Source organism: Fragaria vesca, linkage group LG6 (genome assembly GCF_000184155.1).
Source record: "Fragaria vesca subsp. vesca linkage group LG6, FraVesHawaii_1.0, whole genome shotgun sequence".
Classification (NCBI taxonomy): Eukaryota; Viridiplantae; Streptophyta; class Magnoliopsida; order Rosales; family Rosaceae; genus Fragaria; species Fragaria vesca.
The window spans coordinates 28,332,294-28,354,610 of NC_020496.1; the positions used below are offsets into that span (position 1 = coordinate 28,332,294).

Genomic DNA, 22,317 nt, shown 5'->3' on the forward strand with positions numbered 1-22,317 from the left:
AATAGTTAGAATTCCCTAAAGAAAATGCAGTACAAAAGTAATAACAAGTTTCTAGCAGTTTAAGTCCGAGTGATAAAGAGAAAAACTAGCATATAATTCCTACTAAATTTTGATCCAAACAAAAGAATATCTAGTATTACAAAACCCTATACCCTAAAACTACGTTACAAGTTGCAGAGTTCATAATATCTAAACACTGGAGTTTGTCTTAGATCCTAGCCTCTACTGTGGATCCACCATAAGAGATTGGTTAGTGAGTTCCCGTCATCGAAACCTTTCAAATTTCTGATCTTTTCCAAAGCCTCTTCTTTGTTATACATCCCTTCCAAAGCATAAGCAAACCCTTTCCATGCTTCACTTGCTCCCTCCAAAGCTGGCATTGTCCAACTTACAAGTTCCCTGACATAGCTAACATTAGAGAACAAGGCCTCAGTGATAGGCGAAATCGGCAGCACCTGAATTCCAAGCCTGCACTCTCTTGACTCCGGAGCAGCAAACCAAAGTCCAGCGTCTCTCTTATTAGACCACACAATTCCAGTGATCTTGTTCTCACTTGCAAAAACATCCTCATACATGTTGTCTCCTTGGTGCACATGCCACCACGTCTGAGTTGCTTGAATCTCCAATGCTGCAAGCAATGATCCGATGGCGGTGAGATTATCATCTTTGTAGGCTAACCCCATCAATGCAGCCGAGTAGTAAGCATTCACTGCCTCACTCGAACTCTCCTGATTGCGACCGTCTCCGAATTCTGTTACGCCTCCAGCCCATGAATGTAAACTATAGAGATCAAAGTTTCTCAACCGAGTATACTTTGCATCTAGTGTGCTATTTAAGTTCATAAAATCTGCGGCAAGCGCATAAGCTTGATCTCTATACTTCATCCCCCATGCCGGGTCCATCTTTGTAAGAACCGAGATCGAATAAAGGAAGTAGCCAATATGGTAATGGTGATCATTATACACACCAAACCCATAATCTGCACCTTTATCCAATGCTCCATTTTGAGTGACAAGTCCACCCCATGAACCCTCATACAAGAAACCATCCCCATTGAAAGTCCCATCCAACCATGGCTCGATTGCGTCCTTCAAGAACTTTGTGATCGCTGGAATCACATGAACAAAATCCACCTCTTCAGCAATCAAGGCCAACCTCGCAGCTTTGGCAGTCAGTTTACCATAAGAGTAGGAATCCGTATTTGAAATGGGTGTCGAAATGAGAGCCTCAACATCTCTAGAAAGAGCGGAAATAATTTCGGTATGTGATGCTTTGTCTTTGACAACTTTGATCGAATGCCAAGTGACCGGAAGAGCAGGTGTTTTCAACACCCAAGAGTTTCCCACAACGCCAACTAGATCACCATCAATGCTTCCATACTTGAATTTTTCTAGCACAGTGACATTATTTTGGAGAAGCTTGATATGTAGAGGATGAGCTAGCATAAGCAAATCCCCATTGGTTTTCTTCCATCTGTATTCCAAAGAAAACGGCTCCTCTTTGAACACAGCCTCACCGGACATCGGGTAACAAGCACAAAAGTGGTCGAGAACTGACTCATTTTCTGAACCCGGCAACAATGCAATCCTAATGATGCCGTAAAACTGATCTGAAGTGCTGATAGATGAAGGGTCGCTGTTGGTGAAGTCAATTGCTGAGGACGAGTATAGCAGCCATGTCTGGTCGTTATTGAGCTTGAGCGTGTACTTGTCACGCGCCGCGTTTGAAGAAAATGAGGAGATTGCATGCCCGGTGGAGATGGAAAGCGCGGTGGGATTGTTGACGAAGAATGTCAAGTAGGGGCTTCCGCGGACGAGGAAGAAGCGGAGATTGGAGGAGGGGAAGTCAAGTGTGACACTTAGGTCGTTAAAGGACGACACCCCATGACCTTGTTGTTGGTAGTCGGCGTAGTCTTGTGTGGCGGAGATGGTGAGGTCAGCGGTGAAGTTTTGGAGTATGGAAGTAGTGGTGGGGATGCGGTTAGGGTAAGAAAGCGATAAGGAGGAGCCAGAGGATTTGATTTGGTAAGGGTGGAAGTATTCAGGGTTGTCACCGTTTCCAAGGACGAAGTTTTGGAAGAACGAGTTTGTAGGGAGAGGGGTGGAGAGGAGATCTGAGGTGAAGAATTGTGAAGGATCGGGGAGAACTGTGGATTGGGATTCAGGGAAGGCGAAACGGGTAGGAGTTTCCGGGTTTGGTGCTGGTCGAGACAGCAGTAGTCTAGCTTGGGTTTGAGGGATGAGAGAACTGAAGGTGATGATGGTGAACAATATCAAAGTAACTGTATTTAGCTTGGACGCCATTCTTAACTAGTCTGATTTGTGCTTTTGTTGTGATGGATTGGTGTAGTGTGCATGGTGGTTATATATAGGGAGCATTGTAACCCCTGTTATGTTGAGGCATTAGGAAAGGTTTTTGCAAATCTATTGGGAATTTTAGTGCCTATGGGAATGTAGAATGGTGGAAACACATTCCTTCTGTTGATGGGAAAACTCTACTTTCTAAAAATGTAGCTACAAAGGGTGAACACACATTCCTTCCATTGATAGGAAAACTCTACTTCCTAAAAATCAGATAGTCCATGAGTTATATATGAGGATATTTTTTTTTTTTTAAGCCTTTAGGGCATCCAGAGTTTACAACATCAAATAGCAAGGCTCTAGAAGCCTCAGTAGGAATCATATATATCATTCCAACACAAATTAGAACCGGTAGAATGACCAAGATTAGCAATAGAGTTATACATGAGTTATGAGATAATGTGATAGCAAGGTTGGTCTCCCAAACTATTGAGTTGTTGTTGTTGTTGTTGTTGTTGTTGTTGAGAAGATGAGTTATATATGGAGAACACTTGTATATGTAGATTGAGAGCGTATTCAGCGCATCCGGGTGCGCCGCGCACCCGTCCATCTCCGCCGTCCATTTGACGCGGACTTTTGACTTTTTCAAAATGGACGGCCGAGATGGACGGGTGCGCTGTATAATTTTCAATGTAGATTGTGGGATCGGATACTGTGATAGGAAAATTTGTCTCCCAAACTATATAATAGAAAGTACGTCGTCAACTAAGAACAAGATAAATTTGGAGGATGATGATAGAGAGACAACAAAGTATATATAGAATCCAAATGAGATGAAGCTAGCAACCGTAAAAATAAACGAATGGGTGAACCGGCTCTAATGTATGTACGTAGGAACAAGCAACTATCAAAACATCATGACCTTAAACTCATCAAAATTGAGGACACCATCCCCGTTGAGATCAAACTTAGCAATCATGACCTTGCACTCATCAACACTTCTCGATTCACCAAGTCTACTCAGCATCCTCTTCAAACTCTTGGGCGTAATGCACCCACATCCATCCGTGTCGTACATCTTAAACGCCTCCCTCAAATCATTCACCTTCTCTTCCTCATCTCCTCCTTCGACAAACTTTACGAAGTCGTCGAAACCCAGCAGCCCGTCTCTGTCGGAATCTAAGTACTCCACCGCCGCCTCAGCCTCCGATGACGAAAGCTCGCCTCCTATTGCCTCAACGCATTGTTGGAGCTCCATAGGTGATATCTTCCCGTCTCCGTTTCCATCGAATTGATTGAAAACACGCTCGTATTGTGCTAGTTTGTCCATTAAGATCCTCTGAAACTAAAGCAGAAGCTCATGATGATCGATATTGCAGGATGAGCTTCGTAATATATGAAACAATGCCGCGTGTCGTGGCTGACCAGACTAACTTGCTAGATGGGTACGTAAGCAAGTTCATCGTTCTTTCGTAAATGCGCGGGAAAAGACCGTTGAATATTCCCCTTTTATTTTTAACTACTCAAAGGAATCTCAGAAAAATCGGCGAAATATAAAACAAAGACTATATATAGGAAGGAAAGAAAGAAAGAGCTGTCCTATGTCAAGGAATGCTACATCGATCTTTCTAAAAGATGGGGCAACTGCCAAACCGTCAAAACCGCCCCAACCATGCTGCATGGAAGATCACTTTTAACAAAATCATGAAAGTAACATCTCCTGCTATATTTTCTCTGGTGTTCACTTTTAAAATTCCAAAGACGTGTTTCTCTGGTCACTAGAATCACTATAGCTGCCAAAAGGTTTGGTCTAATTCAGAACAAACCGATCACGGTTGGGAAATCCGGCCTCCATGATTTTCGAAATTCCACCGACATTTTGAAATTAAGCTACCTAAACATCGATAGAATATCAAGATATCAATGGTCGAGAATTAACATGATATTGCAGTGAAATTGGTCTATTATGTTTGCACTACATGGTAAACGTAATGATGAAAATTATTGAATCACTAAGAAAATCATTTGGAAACAATGAGGTTGCATATTATTCAGAGTCTAGCTCTTTGGGTACAATAATATGTATCTACATATCAAAAGCAATGGATTACATATGCAATGGCCAAGCTAGCCTTATTCATTTTAAAATAAGAGGCAAACAAACGAAATATATATAATAGGTGAAATGCATCCAACATTAATTAGACTTAGGGCTGATGGATTGTGAATACGGTCTGCAAGAAGGTGAGGACGAGGAGGACAAAAGCTGTAGCAAAAGCGATAATAGACCATGGTGTATCAAAATAATCACTTCTTGCTTTCTCCATCCACCTGTTCCATCTATCATTATGATAGTCATTCACCTTCGTGCAGAGTCCCTTGTAGACAAAGTCGATGACTGTAGTATCATTGTATAGATCGTTGAAGAACTTGGAAGCATCCTCAGAACTCAACCAGTTGGCTACTATCCCTTTCTCACATAGAAGATCCACGTCCTTTGCCGTATCGATGAGATTATCCATCAAAACGGCGTAGGATGTTATCTTGTGGGTGCAACTGTGATAACACTGCTCGTAGGCCATGAGGTTCCTGAACAAAGGATCTGTCCTCTCATCGATAGCTAGAGGAGGAATCGTGAAAACGCCGTCTTTGAACGTTATGTTCAGTATGCAACCTCCTGGCGAACCTGCCTCGGGTTCTTTGGGTTTTCTAAATTTAACGCCTGCTTCTGTAAGAGTAGCAGCACTAGGTATCCTCTGTGGCAAGTGGTTGGTACCGTTGGTCAACTTTGGTGTGGGGGCAGCTGCATTTGGGTCTTCAGGTTCGTCTACATGTTCCTGAACGAGGGAAGTTCTAATTAGATCAACAATGTGAAGAATCTCAATTGTAGATTTGGATTTGCGGTAGCTGAAAATGCTAGGATCAGCCACTGAATCTCTGAAGAAGTTAATCACCACTGTACTGAGGGGTACATGGTTATCGCTCTCGATTAGGTTATAGAAACACTCGAGCACAAACCAAGGAAGCTGATTTTCTATCAACAGAAGATCATGATATAGATACTCGAGCATACAAGACACGTTGAAAATGGGGTCGTGATCATCTTGTTTACTTTCATCAGGTGCCTTCCGAAACAATTCTATCAAGAAACAACCGTCGAGTATGAGCATCTCTATGAAGTCGTTTTGGTCAAGATCATTGCATGGGTCTGAATAGCAACCTCGGGCTTCTATTTCAAGTTCCTTCATGCTTTCGATCAAGCGATCCAAGGTTATTGATGGCATACGCCAGAGAAGGCATTTTAGATACCATTCTTTCACATTTTCCACAAGTTTAAATTTTGCATCAGCACCACGGTGAAGGGGCCCGATTGAGACTATGTCAGGTTCGTATGCTCGTACCTTTTGTCGTCGTAGAACCTCGGGGACTCTGAAGATGCAACATGTAGAAGGCAAAGGTGAGTCGGCCTTCAAAATCTTTGTGTTTAAGGTGATTTTCAATTGTTCAACATTTATGCCTCCGCGTTCTGCATTAATTGAATCGCTTCCATTCACTAGACCCTTTTCTATATCATTCCCACTTGCCATGCCTCTACGTACCAAAAAGAAAAAGAAGTTTTGAGAATAAGAACAAAACAAAACAAAACAGTGCATATGAATGTTGTGCTGCATCAACTTTGTAAATTGAGTCCTCAAACTAATAATATTAGTCCTCGAAGTTGTAATATGAGTCGTTAAAGTTGTAAAATTTTCTAGTTACAACATTAGTAATTATGTGTTATTAAAGTGGTAAAATATGTGTTTACAGTGGTAATTGAGTCCTCAAAATGATTAAGTTGTTACAACTTTGAGGACTCATATTACAACTTTGATGACTCAATTACCACTTCAAGGACAAATGAGGATTAATGTTGTAACTAATTTTTTTTTACAACTTTAACGACTCATATTATAACTTTGAGGACTAATATTACTACTTTGAGAACTCATTTTACAACTTGAGGACAAAGTTGATGCATCACATGCATTAACACACTTTAGCCTTACCCTAAAATAGAATAACTTTCTTATTTTTGATAAATTTCACCATATATATAGATACTTCACTATGCAAATACTGTTAACAAATATATTAAATTATTAACTTCAACAAGACCATAACAATGATGAAGCCAACATAACTGAATATCGATAAAAAAAAAAGGGTTTGAAAATTAAGACTTATATTGCTAAAACATTTAATGACAAAGTACTTCAAACAGTGGATTGAAATGTACAATTAATCCTGCTTGATATGTATATGTCTATATATGTATACGTATATGTAGGTACATGTATACATATATGTATGTATGTCTATTTATTTGAAAATATGAAGGGTACAGGGCCCTTCCAATGAGGGATCCTTATTTTAAGCCATTTATAGGGATAGGGTATTACACCAACTTCCCGATTATAATTTTACATCTCCACCGTTCATATCTTAGGTCTATATGAGTAGATCACCTCTACAAAATTTCATATGATTTGGTGATTGTTAAGGCTTTCAAAAGTTCAATTTAGTTTTAATGACCTTCAACGGTTTTAGTTTGACATAAGCTGGACCGTTCAAAATCATTAAAACTAAATCAAACTTTTGAAAGTCTTAATGATCACCAAATCATATGAAATTTTGTAGAGGTGATCTATTCATATAGACTTAAGATATGAACGGTGGAGATGTAAAAATTCAATTGGGAAGTGGTGTAATGCCCTATCCCTAGAAAGTGGCCAAAAATAGGGATCCCTCAATGGAAGGGGACTGATGAAGGGTAATAGATTACATCCTATATATGTATATATATCAGTTAAGGAATTCTACAAATTGTTAATATAAGACAATCAATTATGACTCTCTTAGGTGCTTGTGGACTCATAGATAATCTATGTCACAAATTTTAACTCTCATTTCATTAAGGCCCTTTATCAATGCATCTCTAGATGATTTCATTAGCAATAACCATTGGCGGAACTACATCCCCACAAAATTTTGAAAAATTATGACTTGTACGTGCATATGTAATTCGCTACAGGTCGGAAACTATGTATTGGTCTCCCTTTGTAGTTCCGTCATTGCAATAAGCATACAAATTGGTTATTGATTTCATGATATGAATAAGTAATTTCAAAAATTAAGCAGTAAATTAACTGTGGTTGTTTGTGACTATAGTTATATATCCAAAATCATGCCCTACGTATCGTATAAGGTTCTGATATATTCCAAATATGTTCGATGAATGACCTGATACCAAACTCATAATCTTATCACGCACCTTAAAGCATTCTACATATGCAATGAACGTGCCCCATTAAGATTAAGGTCATGCATGCCATTATGCAAGTTAAATTACCTAAAATTTGAAATCAATAATCTGTACATCGTAACATTGATAGACAAATTGCCAGACTAAAAAAGAATGGGAAGATAAACATGTACCTGAAATTCAAACAGTAGTTGCAGTTGGAACATTCATCAAGAAAGGGAGCCTGCCGTTAATGGCGAAGTGTGTATGTGATTATGCAGTACTATATAGAGCTATTTAAAGACAGCAAAACTTCTCTAAGATACATAATCTTCAAACACACAGGAAGCTGCACTAAGAATATTGGATATTTTAAGTGCAGAAGCAAACCCCATAACATATCTCTTTTCTCATTCCAGACGCAAAGGAAAATTCCAACTTTTTTGAATGAGAATATATACATAAGCAAACAAAGTGCAGCCCAAGAATTGTACGTGGTCAGAAAATGCTAAAATGTGAATCTCGTTTTCTAGTTTCAACCTGTTTTGATAATTAATTATCTCAAACAAAAGAAGAAATCCCGTTTTGTATTTTACATATCGAAGTTATTGTTTTCTAGCTTCATAGCTTTATGTAATATTCTTGATTAATAATATGACATTTTGGACAAAACTTCTAGCTCTGCTGCAACTTCCTTCATGGTAGGTCGTTCCTCCCTTTTTGTCCTTAAACACATGACCGCAACGCCAGCCACTTGCTTCACCACCTCAAAGACTTCATCTTCCATGGCCACTTGATCGTCGAGAATTTTATGCAAGCATTCCTCTTCCACACAAGAAACAAAGTACACTGCTAAGTTTACTGTTGATTTTCGACCCTCGTCGAATATCAGCGGCGTCTTTCCTGTTAGCAGCTCTGCTAGAATAACTCCAAAACTATAAACATCACTTTTATCTGTCAACTCGCTACTGTATAAGAATTCTGGATCTAAATATCCAATTGTTCCTTGCAATAGAGTGGTCAATTGAGTTTGTCCAAGAGGAATAAGCCTTGAAGCTCCAAAATCGGCTACTTTCGCTGTGAAATTATCATCTAACAGTATATTAGAAGTCTTGACATCTCTGTGTATAATCGGCATGCAAGTTTCTGAGTGCAAGTATGCAAGCGCCCCAGCAATTTTAGCCGCGATTTTGAGACGCATCTGCAATGTCAATGTAATTGGCAACGATTGATTAAGACTTCGGTTAGCATGAAGGTGGTTCGCAAGAGTTCCATTTGTGATGAACTCGTAAACCAGCACTGGAACTTCTGTCTCTAAACAACAACCCAATAGTTTAACCACATTACGGTGATTGACTTGGGAAAGCACAATGCCCTCGTTGATGAATTCTCCGATTTGGCTTCGGTCACAAGTCTTGGACCTTTTTATGGCCACAATTTTGTTGCTTCGAAAGACTCCTTTGTAAACTGTTCCGTTGGCTCCTTGGCCAAGAATGTTACTGTTGTCGTAATTGTTGGTGGCCTTTTTGAGCTCTTCTGAACTGTATATTTTCATCACCTCAATGGATGGTTTATGACGAGACAAGTTGAGGTGTTGTTGTAACAAAATTCCGCTGTTTTGCTCAAAGAACCTCCGTTTGAGTTTGATGAGTCTTCTCCTCTTTATAACCAAATAAATCCAGAAACCTATTGTTACTAGCACCAAAATCCCCGTGCAAGTACCTGCTCGATCAGTGACCAAGTAAAATATATACGTCACTAATTATGATAGTACAGTAAAATGGGGATTATACTAATTACCATATTGATAAATACCAGATTTGCTTAGGAGCAATTAAAATATCTTTTTAATTATTGAATTAAGTGCCCGGTGACTTCTTAAATTAGTGAATAACAGTAGCAATATAATTAAGAAGAGGCAAAAGCTGCGCTACTAGGGTTGTACGTGTACGCTGATAGAGTCGTTAGTGGGAGATATTTTTGTAATTCCCATTATCACTGTAACTATGACTACAATCGATCACTAGCTTGCCGGAAGGCGGGAACCACCTCCACCGTCATCGGTAAATACTGGGGATCAGAACCGGCCCTGACTGGGGCTTTGACGCAAACAATCCAATCTGTACAACTAACCAACATGGCAACACCCATAATTTAAACTTTGAGTTTTTCATTTTACCTTGTGATTAACAAAACCCAACTAGGTTAACACCTTATGGACGTTGAGCAGAAAGATTCCATCACCACCATCTTCTCTATTCTTGATAATTGGCCTAAGCATAAAACTTGTTCAGTTCCTCTGTACATAACAAGCAGACGTCAGCATACCCAACACGGTTTCCCTCGCAGCAACAAGCCAGTGAGCACCGCAGAGACGCCGGTGTTTCAGACTTTGTCGGAGTCAAACTCCCAAAAACCCAGAAAAGAAACTTTTCAAAATTCGATGGAATTTGATAATCTAATACACTCGAGCGTAGAGAATAGGAAGAGGAGTGTTCATGTACCAGCTAGAGTCGATGGGTTTCGCCGGAGTGGCCGGAATATCGAGTTCGGCTGGAAAAGCTCCAACTTCTCTCTTTGATTTTGTTGTCCTCTGTGGATGCAGGTGCAGTCCGAGACCTTAAGCTTGAAGCTGACGCCGAGAGGAACAAGTGTGCTGTAGGAAAGTCGCCGGAAGGAGTAGAGCCAGAAACTCATTACAAGCAGCTGCAGGTTCTTCCCATTTTACCAGACGCCGTTGATATCAATCGGAACGGCCGTCAACTGAGAAATCTCATTACTGTCCCTCGAAAATCATTTCTGTGGATAGAAATCTGCCACGCGTCTCGTGCTCACTCCTGGCGTACTACACTCTGGCGTATTCCATGTTAATTACTTACCCAATGCAATAATAAGAAGTTTTAGTTGCCGACTGAGTGCACGATAGCAACCAGTTCCGGCTTCCTTTCCGTCTCCTATGAATCCTTTTGAGCAATTGCAAGTGACACCTCCAGAGTTGTTGATGCATGTCGCTGAGCTTGAGCAAGGATTTAACTTCTCGCTCGCACGCTCATCGATATCTGCATTTTATATTATTGGTACCAAATTAATAAATCAAGAATATTATTATTAGCAATACATACATTAGTAGCTAGGGTTTTAATTGTTAAAACTAGCTAGTACGTATGGTTCAAGAAAAGAAAATGTGAAAGAAGTATGCAAGTATAATAGGGCGGGTATGTACCTTGGCAACCATGCAGGAGGTAAGGGTTGCCTTGTCTGCATTTGCAAATGTAGCCAGGTCCATTTGTCGAATTGACACAGTCACTATACTTTGCCTTGCAAGCATAATCACTGAGATTTCGGCGAGCTTCTTCACAAGTGAGGTGATTCCTAATTGCCCATTCGAGAACCAAAGGTGCCGCCTTTCGATTATCAACGTCTTGAATTAGATCTAAGGAGGAAAACTTGAACTCCTCTGCTTCTGTGACAAAAGCATAACCACATGCTTGATAGTCTACCGATATGCTGCCTAAATTTGTGGTATAATGTTTTACATCATCAATTGTAATTGGAACTTGGCAGCAGCCACCATATGAATGACAGGTTCCATTTTTCGCCTTTTCGATTCCTTGGCTACAAGTCGATACACACGCATCAGTATATCCACGAAGACCATACAGACTCGACGTCGGTGTCTCCTCCATTGTCATCCTCTTTCCGCTTGTGGTGCTGCTGCTAGGGTTTACATCTGTTGTGGTAAGGAACCCAATTAAGTTGCAACCAAGCGTGGTGAACTTGTTCCGCCGACTTGAGATACGAAAGACATCGTTGGGGGGCCTGACATCTTGCGTGTTCTCCTCTTCATTAGAATATGAAATCACAGTGCCATTCTTGTCAACTACAAGGCAAGATTTGCTCATGGAACGTGATACTCTCATTTCTTGACGATCCAACGATATGTTGAGGATAACGAAATCACTTCTCCCTCAGAAGAAAGCTTTGGGACCTCCGCCACCGCCGCCGCCACCACCTGTAATTGTATTGTTGCAAGATATAAAAAGTCGTCGTTAAAGTAGCAACCCGGGGTCATGCCGAAAGGATATGGGATGACAAGAGATCCACAAGCGGCTGAGCAGCCTGGCTTCATTAATTCCGATTGATTTGGATCGATTTCTGCTGCTGCTTTTGCTCCATGATCAAAATTCTCCAGCAATATGAGCACCACAACTAGCACTAGTGTTATTCTGATCATACTAGCTACTATGCGATAATCTTTTCTGAGACTCAGATCCAATATGGTTTGATCTCCACACTAAAATGTACTTGCACTACCATTGAAACATTAACAAGTTTTTGGTATTTGATTTCGCAAGTTTGGGAATTATGGAATCAGTGTACAGCTAATTTTGAACTTTTAATAGAAAGTGATATTAAGAAATGCCAAAATCAAGGCCTAATGATAATGTGAATATATAGTGATGATCACAGCCAGCAATCCATGATTCAGGCATTTAACCATGGCAGTGAGTACGTAGTGATGCTTAATTTGCTCAAATAGAGTAAAGCTAGCTAGCTTATCCGACTAAATAATATCAACTTTTATTTATGGAAAGATTTCATAACAACTTTTATTTAGAAGCATATCTCAATACCTACCAAATACGATACAAGAACCGTTGATTTCAATTAGGAAAACCATGAATGCCAAAACAGTAGATTTTCTTATACATCTCGTAGCTGCGAGTCGCCAAAACAGAAACCGTCACCAAAACAAATTGGCACAGGGTATACTGAAAAATGTGAACCCTAGCTTAACCATTCATCAAACACAAACTCAATGCATCTATAAGAGTAGTGTCGGAAAATGTGAACTAACCTCGCCCTTCTCTTGAGTTCCCCTTGCCGATTGCTCCAGAGAGTGATATTCTTATATGGGAAAATTCCTCCTCTGGTCTATTCTCCTTTTCAGATGGTTATGAGCTAGTTCGCCCCCATTTTGAGAAGTCGGATTGGGCTTCTAGTGTTTGGTGTAGCTTCATCCCTCCTCGTTATTCCATTCTTGCATGGAGAATTTTTCATCTCAAGCTGCCGACTGATGATCAACTTCAGCGACGTGGCATTTCAATGGTCTCAGTTTGTCAGCTTTGCTCTTTTAGTCATATAGAGGATATGCCGCACTTATTTGTTAATTGCTCTTTTGCTCAACATATTTGGCAATGGCTTGCTTGTTGTTTTGACACTTCCTTGCCGTCATATGGATCCCTTAATGATCTTTGGAGCTCTGTCACAGGTAAATCTTTTTCTCCGCAACTTAAAAATATTTGGCTTGCCAGTTGTTTCTTTGCTCTTATGGCTATATGGAAGTCTCGTAACAAGCTTCGGTTTGATAATAAGCAGCCCTCTCTTATGCGAGTTTTTAGATCTGTTAAGGCTTGGGTTCGTTTTATTGCTCCTCATACTCCTGGTTTTGTCCGTGGTATTTTGGATTCCAAAGTACTTTCTAGCATGGGTGTGATTCTTGTTCTCAAACGTCTAAGTGCTCCTCGTATTGTGTTATGGCATCCTCCTCTCATTCCTTGGCTCAAGCTGAATACTGATGGTTTCTCCAAGGGAAACCCCGGCCTGGCTGGTTGTGGTGGAGTGTTTAGGGACAACTTTGGTCGTTTTATTGGTGGTTATTGTCAAGGCTTGGGAGCTCAAACTGCTTTCTTTGCGGAACTTATGGCTATTATTTTAGGTGTTGAGTTTGCTTTTCACTTTGGCTGGCATCACATTTGGTTGGAGAGTGATTCTATAACGATTCTTCAATGTATTTCTTCTTCCTCTTTTGTTCCTCCTTGGCCATTGCGAATTGCCTGGCACAATTGTTTGGCTCGGATTCGCCATATCTCTTTCACATGCTCACACATCCTTCGCGAAGGGAATTCTGTTGCTGATAGGTTTGCTAATCTGGGGTTGGCTTCCTCATCCTTGTGCTGGCATGCTACTCCTCTCCTGAGGTTTGTCCTTACTTACGTATGGATGCTTTGGGTTTTCCATATTATAGGCATTCTTAATATGTTGGTCATGAATGTTGGCTGGTATCTCGAGAGTAGCTTCCTTTATTTTTACCAGGCTGAGAAGCTTAGTTTTTTTCAGTTTGGTTTTTTCTTTTTAGTTCTCTTAGTTTTGAGAGACTTTCTACGCATTATTTTTGTTGGGGTAGGTTTTGGTTTGGTCCCCCTTCCCTTTTGTATTTGTTTTTTATATTTTATCTTCAATAAATATAAATGGAGGGACGGGCGGTGGGTTCCCAGATGTGATGGCCCCCTTTCTTTCGGGATTGTGGGAGGGTGCTTGTCACCCCAAATCAGCCATTACAGAGGAGCTAATATCGCCTAATCCTCTATTTATTATAAAAAAAAAAAAGTGTGTGTTAGTGGTGATGTCATAACTAGCTCAAATGAAATGGGTTAGCCGCATCATTTTATAATTTGAGTGTTTGTCCTAAACTCACTTGTTTACTTCCTCATCTCCTCCTTGACGAACTTTACGAAGTCGTCGAAACCCAGCAGCCCGTCTCTGTCGGAATCTAAGTACTCCACCGCCGCCTCGGCCTCCGATTACGAAAGCTCGCCTCCTATTGCCTCAACGCATTGTTGGAGCTCCATAGGTGATATCTTCCCGTCTCCGTTTCCATCGAATTGATTGAAAACACGCTCATATTGTGCTAGTTTGTCCATTAAGATCCTCTGAAACTAAAGCAGAAGCAGAAGCTGATGATCGATGTTGCAGGATGAGCTTCGTGATATATGAAACAATGCCGCGTGTCGTGGTTGACCAGACTAACCTGCTAGACGGGTAAGCAAGTGCCTCGTATTTTCGTAAATGCACGGGAAAAGACCGTTGAATATTTAACTTTAATTGTTTATAATGGAATGGAATCTAAGAAAAATGGGCGAAATATAAAAGAAAGACTATAGGAAAGAAAGAACTATTCTAATTTCCTATGTAAACATATGCTGTATGCCTATATATTTCTAGAATATGGACCAACTGCCAAACCGTCAAAACCGCCCCAACTAGAACTTTTAAAAGTTCATCATATCTCTACTACTATAAAGCCAGACCCTCAAAAGCTTCACCAAATTATGAATTTTCATAATTACCCTTAATGAATCAACTAACACATATAAAAATTAAGAGTTGTTATAATAAAAGCAAAATAAAAATCAAAACAAATTAAATAAATAAATAGTTATAAAAACTACCGATTAGTAGGACGAATAACTGTATAATACGGTAAACTTAATTAACCGCTCACGCTTATCTTTAACTGATCGTGATTATGATTTCGTGCAAATATGCCCAGGTAAAGGCTAGTGAAAGTAACATCTCCTGCTATATTTTCTCCGGTGTTAACTTTTAGAATTCATAAGACGTGTTTCTCTCTGGTCACTAGAATCACTAAAGCTGCCAAAAGATTTGGTTTATCAAATTAGAATTCAGAACAAACCGATCACGGTTGGGAAATCCGGCCTCCATGATTTTCGAAATTCCACCGATATTTTGAAATTAAGCTACCTAAACATCGATAGAATATCAAGATATCAATGGTCGAGAATTAACATGATATTGCAGTGAAATTGGTCTATTATGTTTGCACTACATGGTAAACGTAATGATGAAAATTATTGAATCACTAAGAAAATCATTTGGAGACAATGAGGTTGCATATTATTCAGAGTCTAGCTCTTTGGGTACAATAATATGTATCTACATCAAAAGCAATGGATTACATATGCAATGGATTACATATGCAAGGCCAAGCTAGCCTTATTCATTTTAAAATAAAAGGCAAACAAACGAAATATATATAATAGGTGAAATGCATCCAACATTAATTAGACCTAGGATGATAATACGGCTGGAGTGTGTATACGGTCTGCAAGAAGGTGAGGACGAGGAGGACAAAACCTGTAGCAAAAGCGATAACAGACCATGGTGTATCAAAATAATCACGTCTTGCTTTCTCTTTCCACCTGTTCCATCTAGCTTTGTGATAGACATCCACCTTCCTGCAGAGTCCCTTGTAGACAAAGTTGATGACTGTAGTATCATTGTATAGATCGTTGAAGAACTTGGAAGCATCATCATAACTCAACCAGGTGGCTACTATCTCTTTCTCACATAGAAGATCCACGTCCTTTGCCGTATCGATGAGATTATCCATCAAAACCGCGTAGGATGTTATCTTGTGTTTGCAACTGTGATAACACTGCTCGTAGGCCATAAGGTTCCTGAACAAAGGATCTGTCCTCTCATCGATAGCCAGAGGAGGAATGGTGAAAACGCCGTCTTTGAACGTTATGTTCAGTATGCAACCTGGCGAACCTATTCTAAATTTAACGCCTGCTTCTGAAAGAGTAGCAGCACTAGGTATCCTCTGTGGCAAGTGGTATATCAACTTGGGGGTAGCTGCATTTGGGTCTTCAAGTTCGTCTATATGTTCCTGAACGAGGGAAGTTCTAATTAGATCAACAATGTGAAGAATCTTAAGAGTAGTGTCGGGTTTGTGGTAGCTTAAAATTCTAGGATCAGCCACTGAATCTCTGAAGAAGTTAATCACCACTGTACTGAGGGGTTCATGGTTATCGCTCTCGATTAGGTTATAGAAAAACTCAAGCACAAACCAAGGAAGCTGATTTTCTAGCAACAGAAGATCATGATGTAGATACTCGAGCATACAAGACACGTTGAAAATGGGGTCGTGCTCATCTTGTTTCTTTTCATCAGGTGCCTTCCGAAACAATTCTATCAAGAAACAACCGTCGAGTATGAGCATCTCTATGAAGTCGTTTTGGTCAAGATGATTGCATGGGTCTGAATAGCAACCTCGGGCTTCTATTTCAAGTTCCTTCATTCTTTCGATCAGGCTATCCAAGGTTATTGTTGTCGTCGGACGCGAGAGAAGGCATTTTAGATACCATTCTTTCACATTTTCCACAAGTTTGAATTTTGCATCAGTACCTCGGTGAAGGGGTCCGATTGAGACTATATCAGGTTCGTATGCTTGTTTCTTTTGCCGTCGTAGCACCTCGGGGACTCTGAAGATGCAACATGTAGAACGCAAAGGTGAGTCGGCCTTCCAAAGCTTTGTGTGTAAGGTGATTTTGAATTGTTCAACAGTTCTGCCTCCGCGTTCTACATTAACTGAATCGCTTCCATTCACTTGACCCTTTTCTATATCATTCCCACTTGCCATGCCTCTACGTACGAAAAAAAAAAAAAGTTTTGAGAATAAGAACAAAACAAAACAACTTTCTTATTTTTGATAAATTTCTACCATATATATAGATACTTCACTATGCAAATACTGTTAACAAATATATTAAATTATTAACTTCAACAAGACCATAACACAATGATGAAGCCAACATAACTGAATATCGAAAACAAAAAGGGTTTGAAAATTAAGACTTATTGCTAAAACATTTAATGACAAAGTACTTCAAACAGTGGATTGAAATGTATAATTAATCCTGCTTGATAGGTATATGTCTATATATGTATACGTATATGTATGTATGTATATGTATATACATATATGTATGTCTATGTATTTGAAAATATGAAGGTAATCGATTACATCCTATCTATATATATATATATACCAGTTGAGGAATTCTACAAATTGTTAATATAAGACAGTCAATTATGACTCTTAGGTGCTTGTGGACTCATAGATTGATGTCACAAATTTTAACTCTCATTTCATTAAGGCCCCTTATCAATGCATCTCTAGATGATTTCATTAGCAATAACCATTGGCGGAACTACATTCCCACACAATTTTGAAAAATTATGACTTGTACGTGCATATGTAATTCGCTACAGGTCGGAAACTATGTATTGGTCTCCCGGCAAATATGGTAAATTCTAGTATATCATATGGGATAACATGCCTCATAAAATGTGTGGTTATTATTGATTGAAAAAGCAACTAAATGATGATGTAATGACCATTTACCCCTTTAAAAGCTCTCATATGTCATACAATTAGACACATTTGCAATATGTATGTCATACCATATGGTATGATAGACAAACCCGACAAATATAGCTTTGTAGTTCCGTCATTAGCAATAATAAGCATACAAACTGATTATTGATTTCATGATATAAATAAGCAATTTCAAAAATTATGTAGTAAACTGTGGTTGTTTGTGACCATAGGCGGAACTAGCTTAGGACCATGGCACCCCCAAAGTTTTGGAAAAATGTCAATTAATGCTATGCTATTAATAAGATTGTATAGTTATTATTATAATTGGCACCCCTAAAGTTTTTGAAAAATGTCAATTAATAATATTCTATAAGTAGGATTGAATGGTTATGATTATAATTGTTTAGGTCTAGCTTCCTTTCCATGTAATATTATGTCATGCTACCATTACATCCATCACCACAATTAATTAGGTATTAACTAATCATTTTACATACATCTAAATTTTCAATATACATATATGTCATTATATGGAAATCAATGAAGCTTTATGTACAACGAACAATTATGTATAAAGATTATGGAAAAACAATAATATTACTTTCAATTAAAACATAATTTTGTCGAACGTTTTAAAATTATTATATATCTTTTTCTGTTCATTATATTTTGACCACCTAAACCTACGATTCTGGCTCCGCCATTGTTTGTGACTATAGTTATATATCCAAAATCATTGCCCTACCTACGTATTGTATAAGGTTCTGATATATATATTCCAAATATGTTCGATATGAATGACCACATATGATACCAAACTCAAAATATTAACACGCACCTTAAAGCATTCTACCAATTAAACTCGATTAAGGTCATGCATGCCATTATGCACGTTAAATTCCCTAAAATTTGAAATCAATAATCTGTACATCGTAACATTGTAGACAAATTGCCAGACTAAAAAAGTTGGAATAGAATGGGAAGATATACAAACATGTACCTGAAATTCAAACAATAGTTGCAGCTGGAACATTCAGCAAGAAAAGGGGCCAGCCGTTAATGGCGAAGAAAACTGAAAAAGAATACGTACCGCTCTCTTGGTGTGTATGTGATTATGCACTATATAGAGCTATTTAAAGACAGCAAAACTTCTCTAAGATATATAATCTTCAAACACACAGGAAGCTGTACTAAGAATATTGGACATTTTAAGTGCAGAAGCAAACCCCATAACATATTTCTTTCCTCATTCCAGACGCAAAGGAAAATTCCAAGTTTTTCGAATGAGAATATATATATATATATATATATATATATATATAAATTAAAGCAAACAAAGTGCAGCCTATGAATTGTACGTGGTCAGAACAGTTCCAACTTCAAATGGATTGAGGTAAATAAAACTCTTCGATTCGGTAGTTTGCAAGTGAATCATGTTACTCATTGTTTTCTAGCTTCATAGCTTTATGTAATATTCTTGATTAATAATATGACATTTTGGACAAAACTTCTAGCTCTGCTGCAACTTCCTTCATGGTAGGTCGTTCCTCCCTTTTTGTCCTTAAACACATGACCGCAACGCCAGCCACTTGCTTCACCACCTCAAAGACTTCATCTTCCATGGCCACTTGATCGTCGAGAATTTTATGCAAGCATTCCTCTTCCACACAAGAAACAAAGTACACTGCTAAGTTTACTGTTGATTTTCGACCCTCGTCGAATATCAGCGGCGTCTTTCCTGTTAGCAGCTCTGCTAGAATAACTCCAAAACTATAAACATCACTTTTATCTGTCAACTCGCTACTGTATAAGAATTCTGGATCTAAATATCCAATTGTTCCTTGCAACAGAGTAGTCAATTGAGTTTGACCAAGAGGAATAAGCCTTGAAGCTCCAAAATCGGCAACTTTCGCTGTGAAATTATCATCTAACAGTATATTAGAAGTCTTGACATCTCTGTGTATAATCGGCATGCAAGTTTCTGAGTGCAAGTATGCAAGCGCCCTAGCAATTTCAGCCGCGATTTTGAGACGCATCTGCAATGTCAATGTAGTTGGCAACGATTGATTAAGACTTCGATTAGCATGAAGGTAGCTGGCAAGAGTTCCATTTGTGATGAACTCGTAAACAAGCACTGGAACTTCTGTCTCTAAACAACAACCCAATAGTTTAACCACATTACGGTGATTGACTTGGGAAAGCACGATGCCCTCGTTGATGAATTCTCCAATTTGGCTACGGTCACAAGTCTTGGACCTTTTTATGGCCACAATTTTGTTGCTTCGAAAGACTCCTTTGTAAACTGTTCCATTGGCTCCTTGGCCAAGAATGTTACTGTTGTCGTAATTGTTGGTGGCCCTTTTGAGCTCTTCTGAACTGTATATTTTCATCACCTCGATGGATGGTTTATGACGAGACAAGTTGAGGTGTTGTTGTAACAAAATTCCACCGTTTTGCTCAAAGAACCTCCGTTTGAGTTTGACGAGTCTTGTCCTCTTTATAACCAAATAAATCCAGAAACCTATTGTTACTAGCACCAAAATCCCCGTGCAAGTACCTGCTCGATCAATGACCAAGTAAAATATACACTAATTATGATAGTACAGTAAAAAGGGGATTATGCTAATTACCATATTGCTAAATACCAGATTTGCTGAGAAGCAGATAAAATATCTTTTTCAATTATTGATAAACACCAGATTTGCTTAGAAGCTGATAAAATATCTTTTTAATTATTGAATTAAGTGCCCAGTCACTTCTTAAATTAGTGAATAACGGTAGCAATATAATAAAGAAGATCATATTCCATGTTAATTACTTACCCAATGCAACAATAAGAAGTTTTAGTTGCCGACTGAGTGAACGATAGCAACCAGTTCCGGCTTCCTTTCCGTCTCCTATGAATCCTTCTGAGCAATTGCAAGCGACACCTCCAGAGTTGTTGATGCATGTCGCTGAGCTTGAGCAAGGATTTAACTTCTCGCTCGCACACTCATCGATATCTGCATTTTATATTATTGGTACCAAATTAATAAAATCAAGAATATTATTATTACCAATACATACATTAGTAGCTAGGGTTTTAATTGTAAAACTAGCTAGTACGGTTCAAGAAAAGAAAATGCGAAAGAAGTATGCAAGTATAATAGAGCGGGTATATACCTTGGCAACCATGCAGGAGGTAAGGGTTGCCTTGATAACCTTTTCTGCATTTGCAAATGTAGCCAGGTCCATTTGTCGAATTGACACAGTCACTATACTTTGCCTTGCAAGCATAATCACTGCGATTTCGGCGAGCTTCTCCACAAGTGAGGTGATTCCTAATAGCCCATTCGAGAACCAAAGGTGCCGCCTTTCGATTATCAACGTCTTGAATTAGATCTAAGGAGGAAAACTTGAACTCCTCTGCTTCTGTGACAAAAGCATAACCACATGCTTGATAATCTACCGATATGCTGCCTAAATTTGTGGTATAATGTTTTACATCATCAATTGTAATAGGAACTTGGCAGCAGCCACCATATGAATGACAGGTTCCATTTTTCGCCTTTTCGATTCCTTGGCTACAAGTCGATACACACGCATCAGTATATCCACGAAGACCATACAGGCTCGACGTCGGTGTCTCCTCCATTGTCATCCTCTTTCCGCTTGTGGTGCTGCTGCTAGGGTTTACATCTGTTGTGGTAACGAATCCAATTAAGTTGCAACCAAGCGTGGTGAACTTGTTCCGCCGACTTGAGATACGAAAGACATCGTTGGGGGGCTTGACGTCTTGGGTGTTCTCCTCTTCATTAGAATATGAAATCACAGTGCCATTCTTGTCAACTACAAGGCAAGATTTGCTCATGGAACGTGATACTCTCATTTCTTGACGATCCAACGATATGTTGAGGATAACGAAATCACTTCTCCCTCTGAAGAAAGCTTTGGGACCTCCGCCACCTCCGCTGCCACCACCTGTAATTGTATTGTTGCAAGATATAAAAAAGTCGTCGTTAAAGTAACAACCCGGATTCATGCCGAAAGGATATGGGACGACAAGAGGTCCACAAGCGGCTGAGCAGCCTGGCTTGACTAATTCTGATTGATTTAGATCATCAGTTTCTGCTGCTGCTTTTGCTCCATGATCAAAATGATCCAGCAATATGAGCACCACAACTAGCACTAGTGTTATTCTGATCATACTAGCTACTATGTGATATTCTTCTCTGAGACTCAGATCCAATAAGGTTTGATCTCCACACTAAAATGTACTTGCCCTACCATTGAAACATTAACAAGTTTTTGGCATTTGATTTCGCAACCAATGTACAGCTAATTTTGAACTTTTAATAGAAAGTGATGTTAAGAAACGCCAAATCAAAGCGTAATGATAATGTGAATATATAGTGATGATCACAGCCAGCGATCCATGATTCAGGCATTTAACCATGGCAGTGAGTAGTGATGCTTAATTTGCTCAACTAGAGGGGAAATGCTAGCTAGCTTATCCGACTAAATAATATCAACTTTTATTTATGGAAAGATTACATAACAAGTTTATTACAGTAGTCAATTAGAGATCTTCAATTTTCTCAGATCGATTAAGCATCATTCTCTGCTGATTTAGAAGCATATCTCTATACCTACCAAATACGATACAAGAACCGTACCGTTGATTTCAATTAGGAAAACCATGAATGCCAAAACAGTAGATTTTCTATACATCTCATAGCGGCGAGTCGCCAAAACAGAAGCCGTCACCAAAACAAATTGGCACAGGGTAT

The 22,317-nt window shown here is 39.1% G+C and overlaps 2 protein-coding genes and 1 pseudogene across 2 annotated transcripts; all 3 read right to left on the reverse strand.

The window, feature by feature from the left end:
- Positions 1-215: 215 nt before the first annotated feature.
- On the reverse strand, positions 216-2,303 carry LOC101293033 (putative endo-1,3(4)-beta-glucanase 2-like). Its single transcript, XM_004305866.1, has one exon. The coding sequence runs from the start codon at positions 2,301-2,303 to the stop codon at positions 216-218; it is 2,088 nt and encodes a 695-aa protein (XP_004305914.1).
- A 904-nt stretch (positions 2,304-3,207) lies between these two features.
- Positions 3,208-5,887, reverse strand: LOC101293333. The gene is made up of 3 exons (XM_004305867.1): positions 5,702-5,887; positions 4,532-5,137; positions 3,208-3,639 (listed from the first exon to the last, which is right to left on the reverse strand). Exons 1-3 carry the CDS (start codon positions 5,885-5,887, stop codon positions 3,208-3,210), a joined length of 1,224 nt encoding a protein of 407 aa, XP_004305915.1.
- Positions 5,888-8,227: 2,340 nt separating this feature from the next.
- Positions 8,228-21,734, reverse strand: LOC101293622 (annotated as a pseudogene).
- Positions 21,735-22,317: the final 583 nt, after the last annotated feature.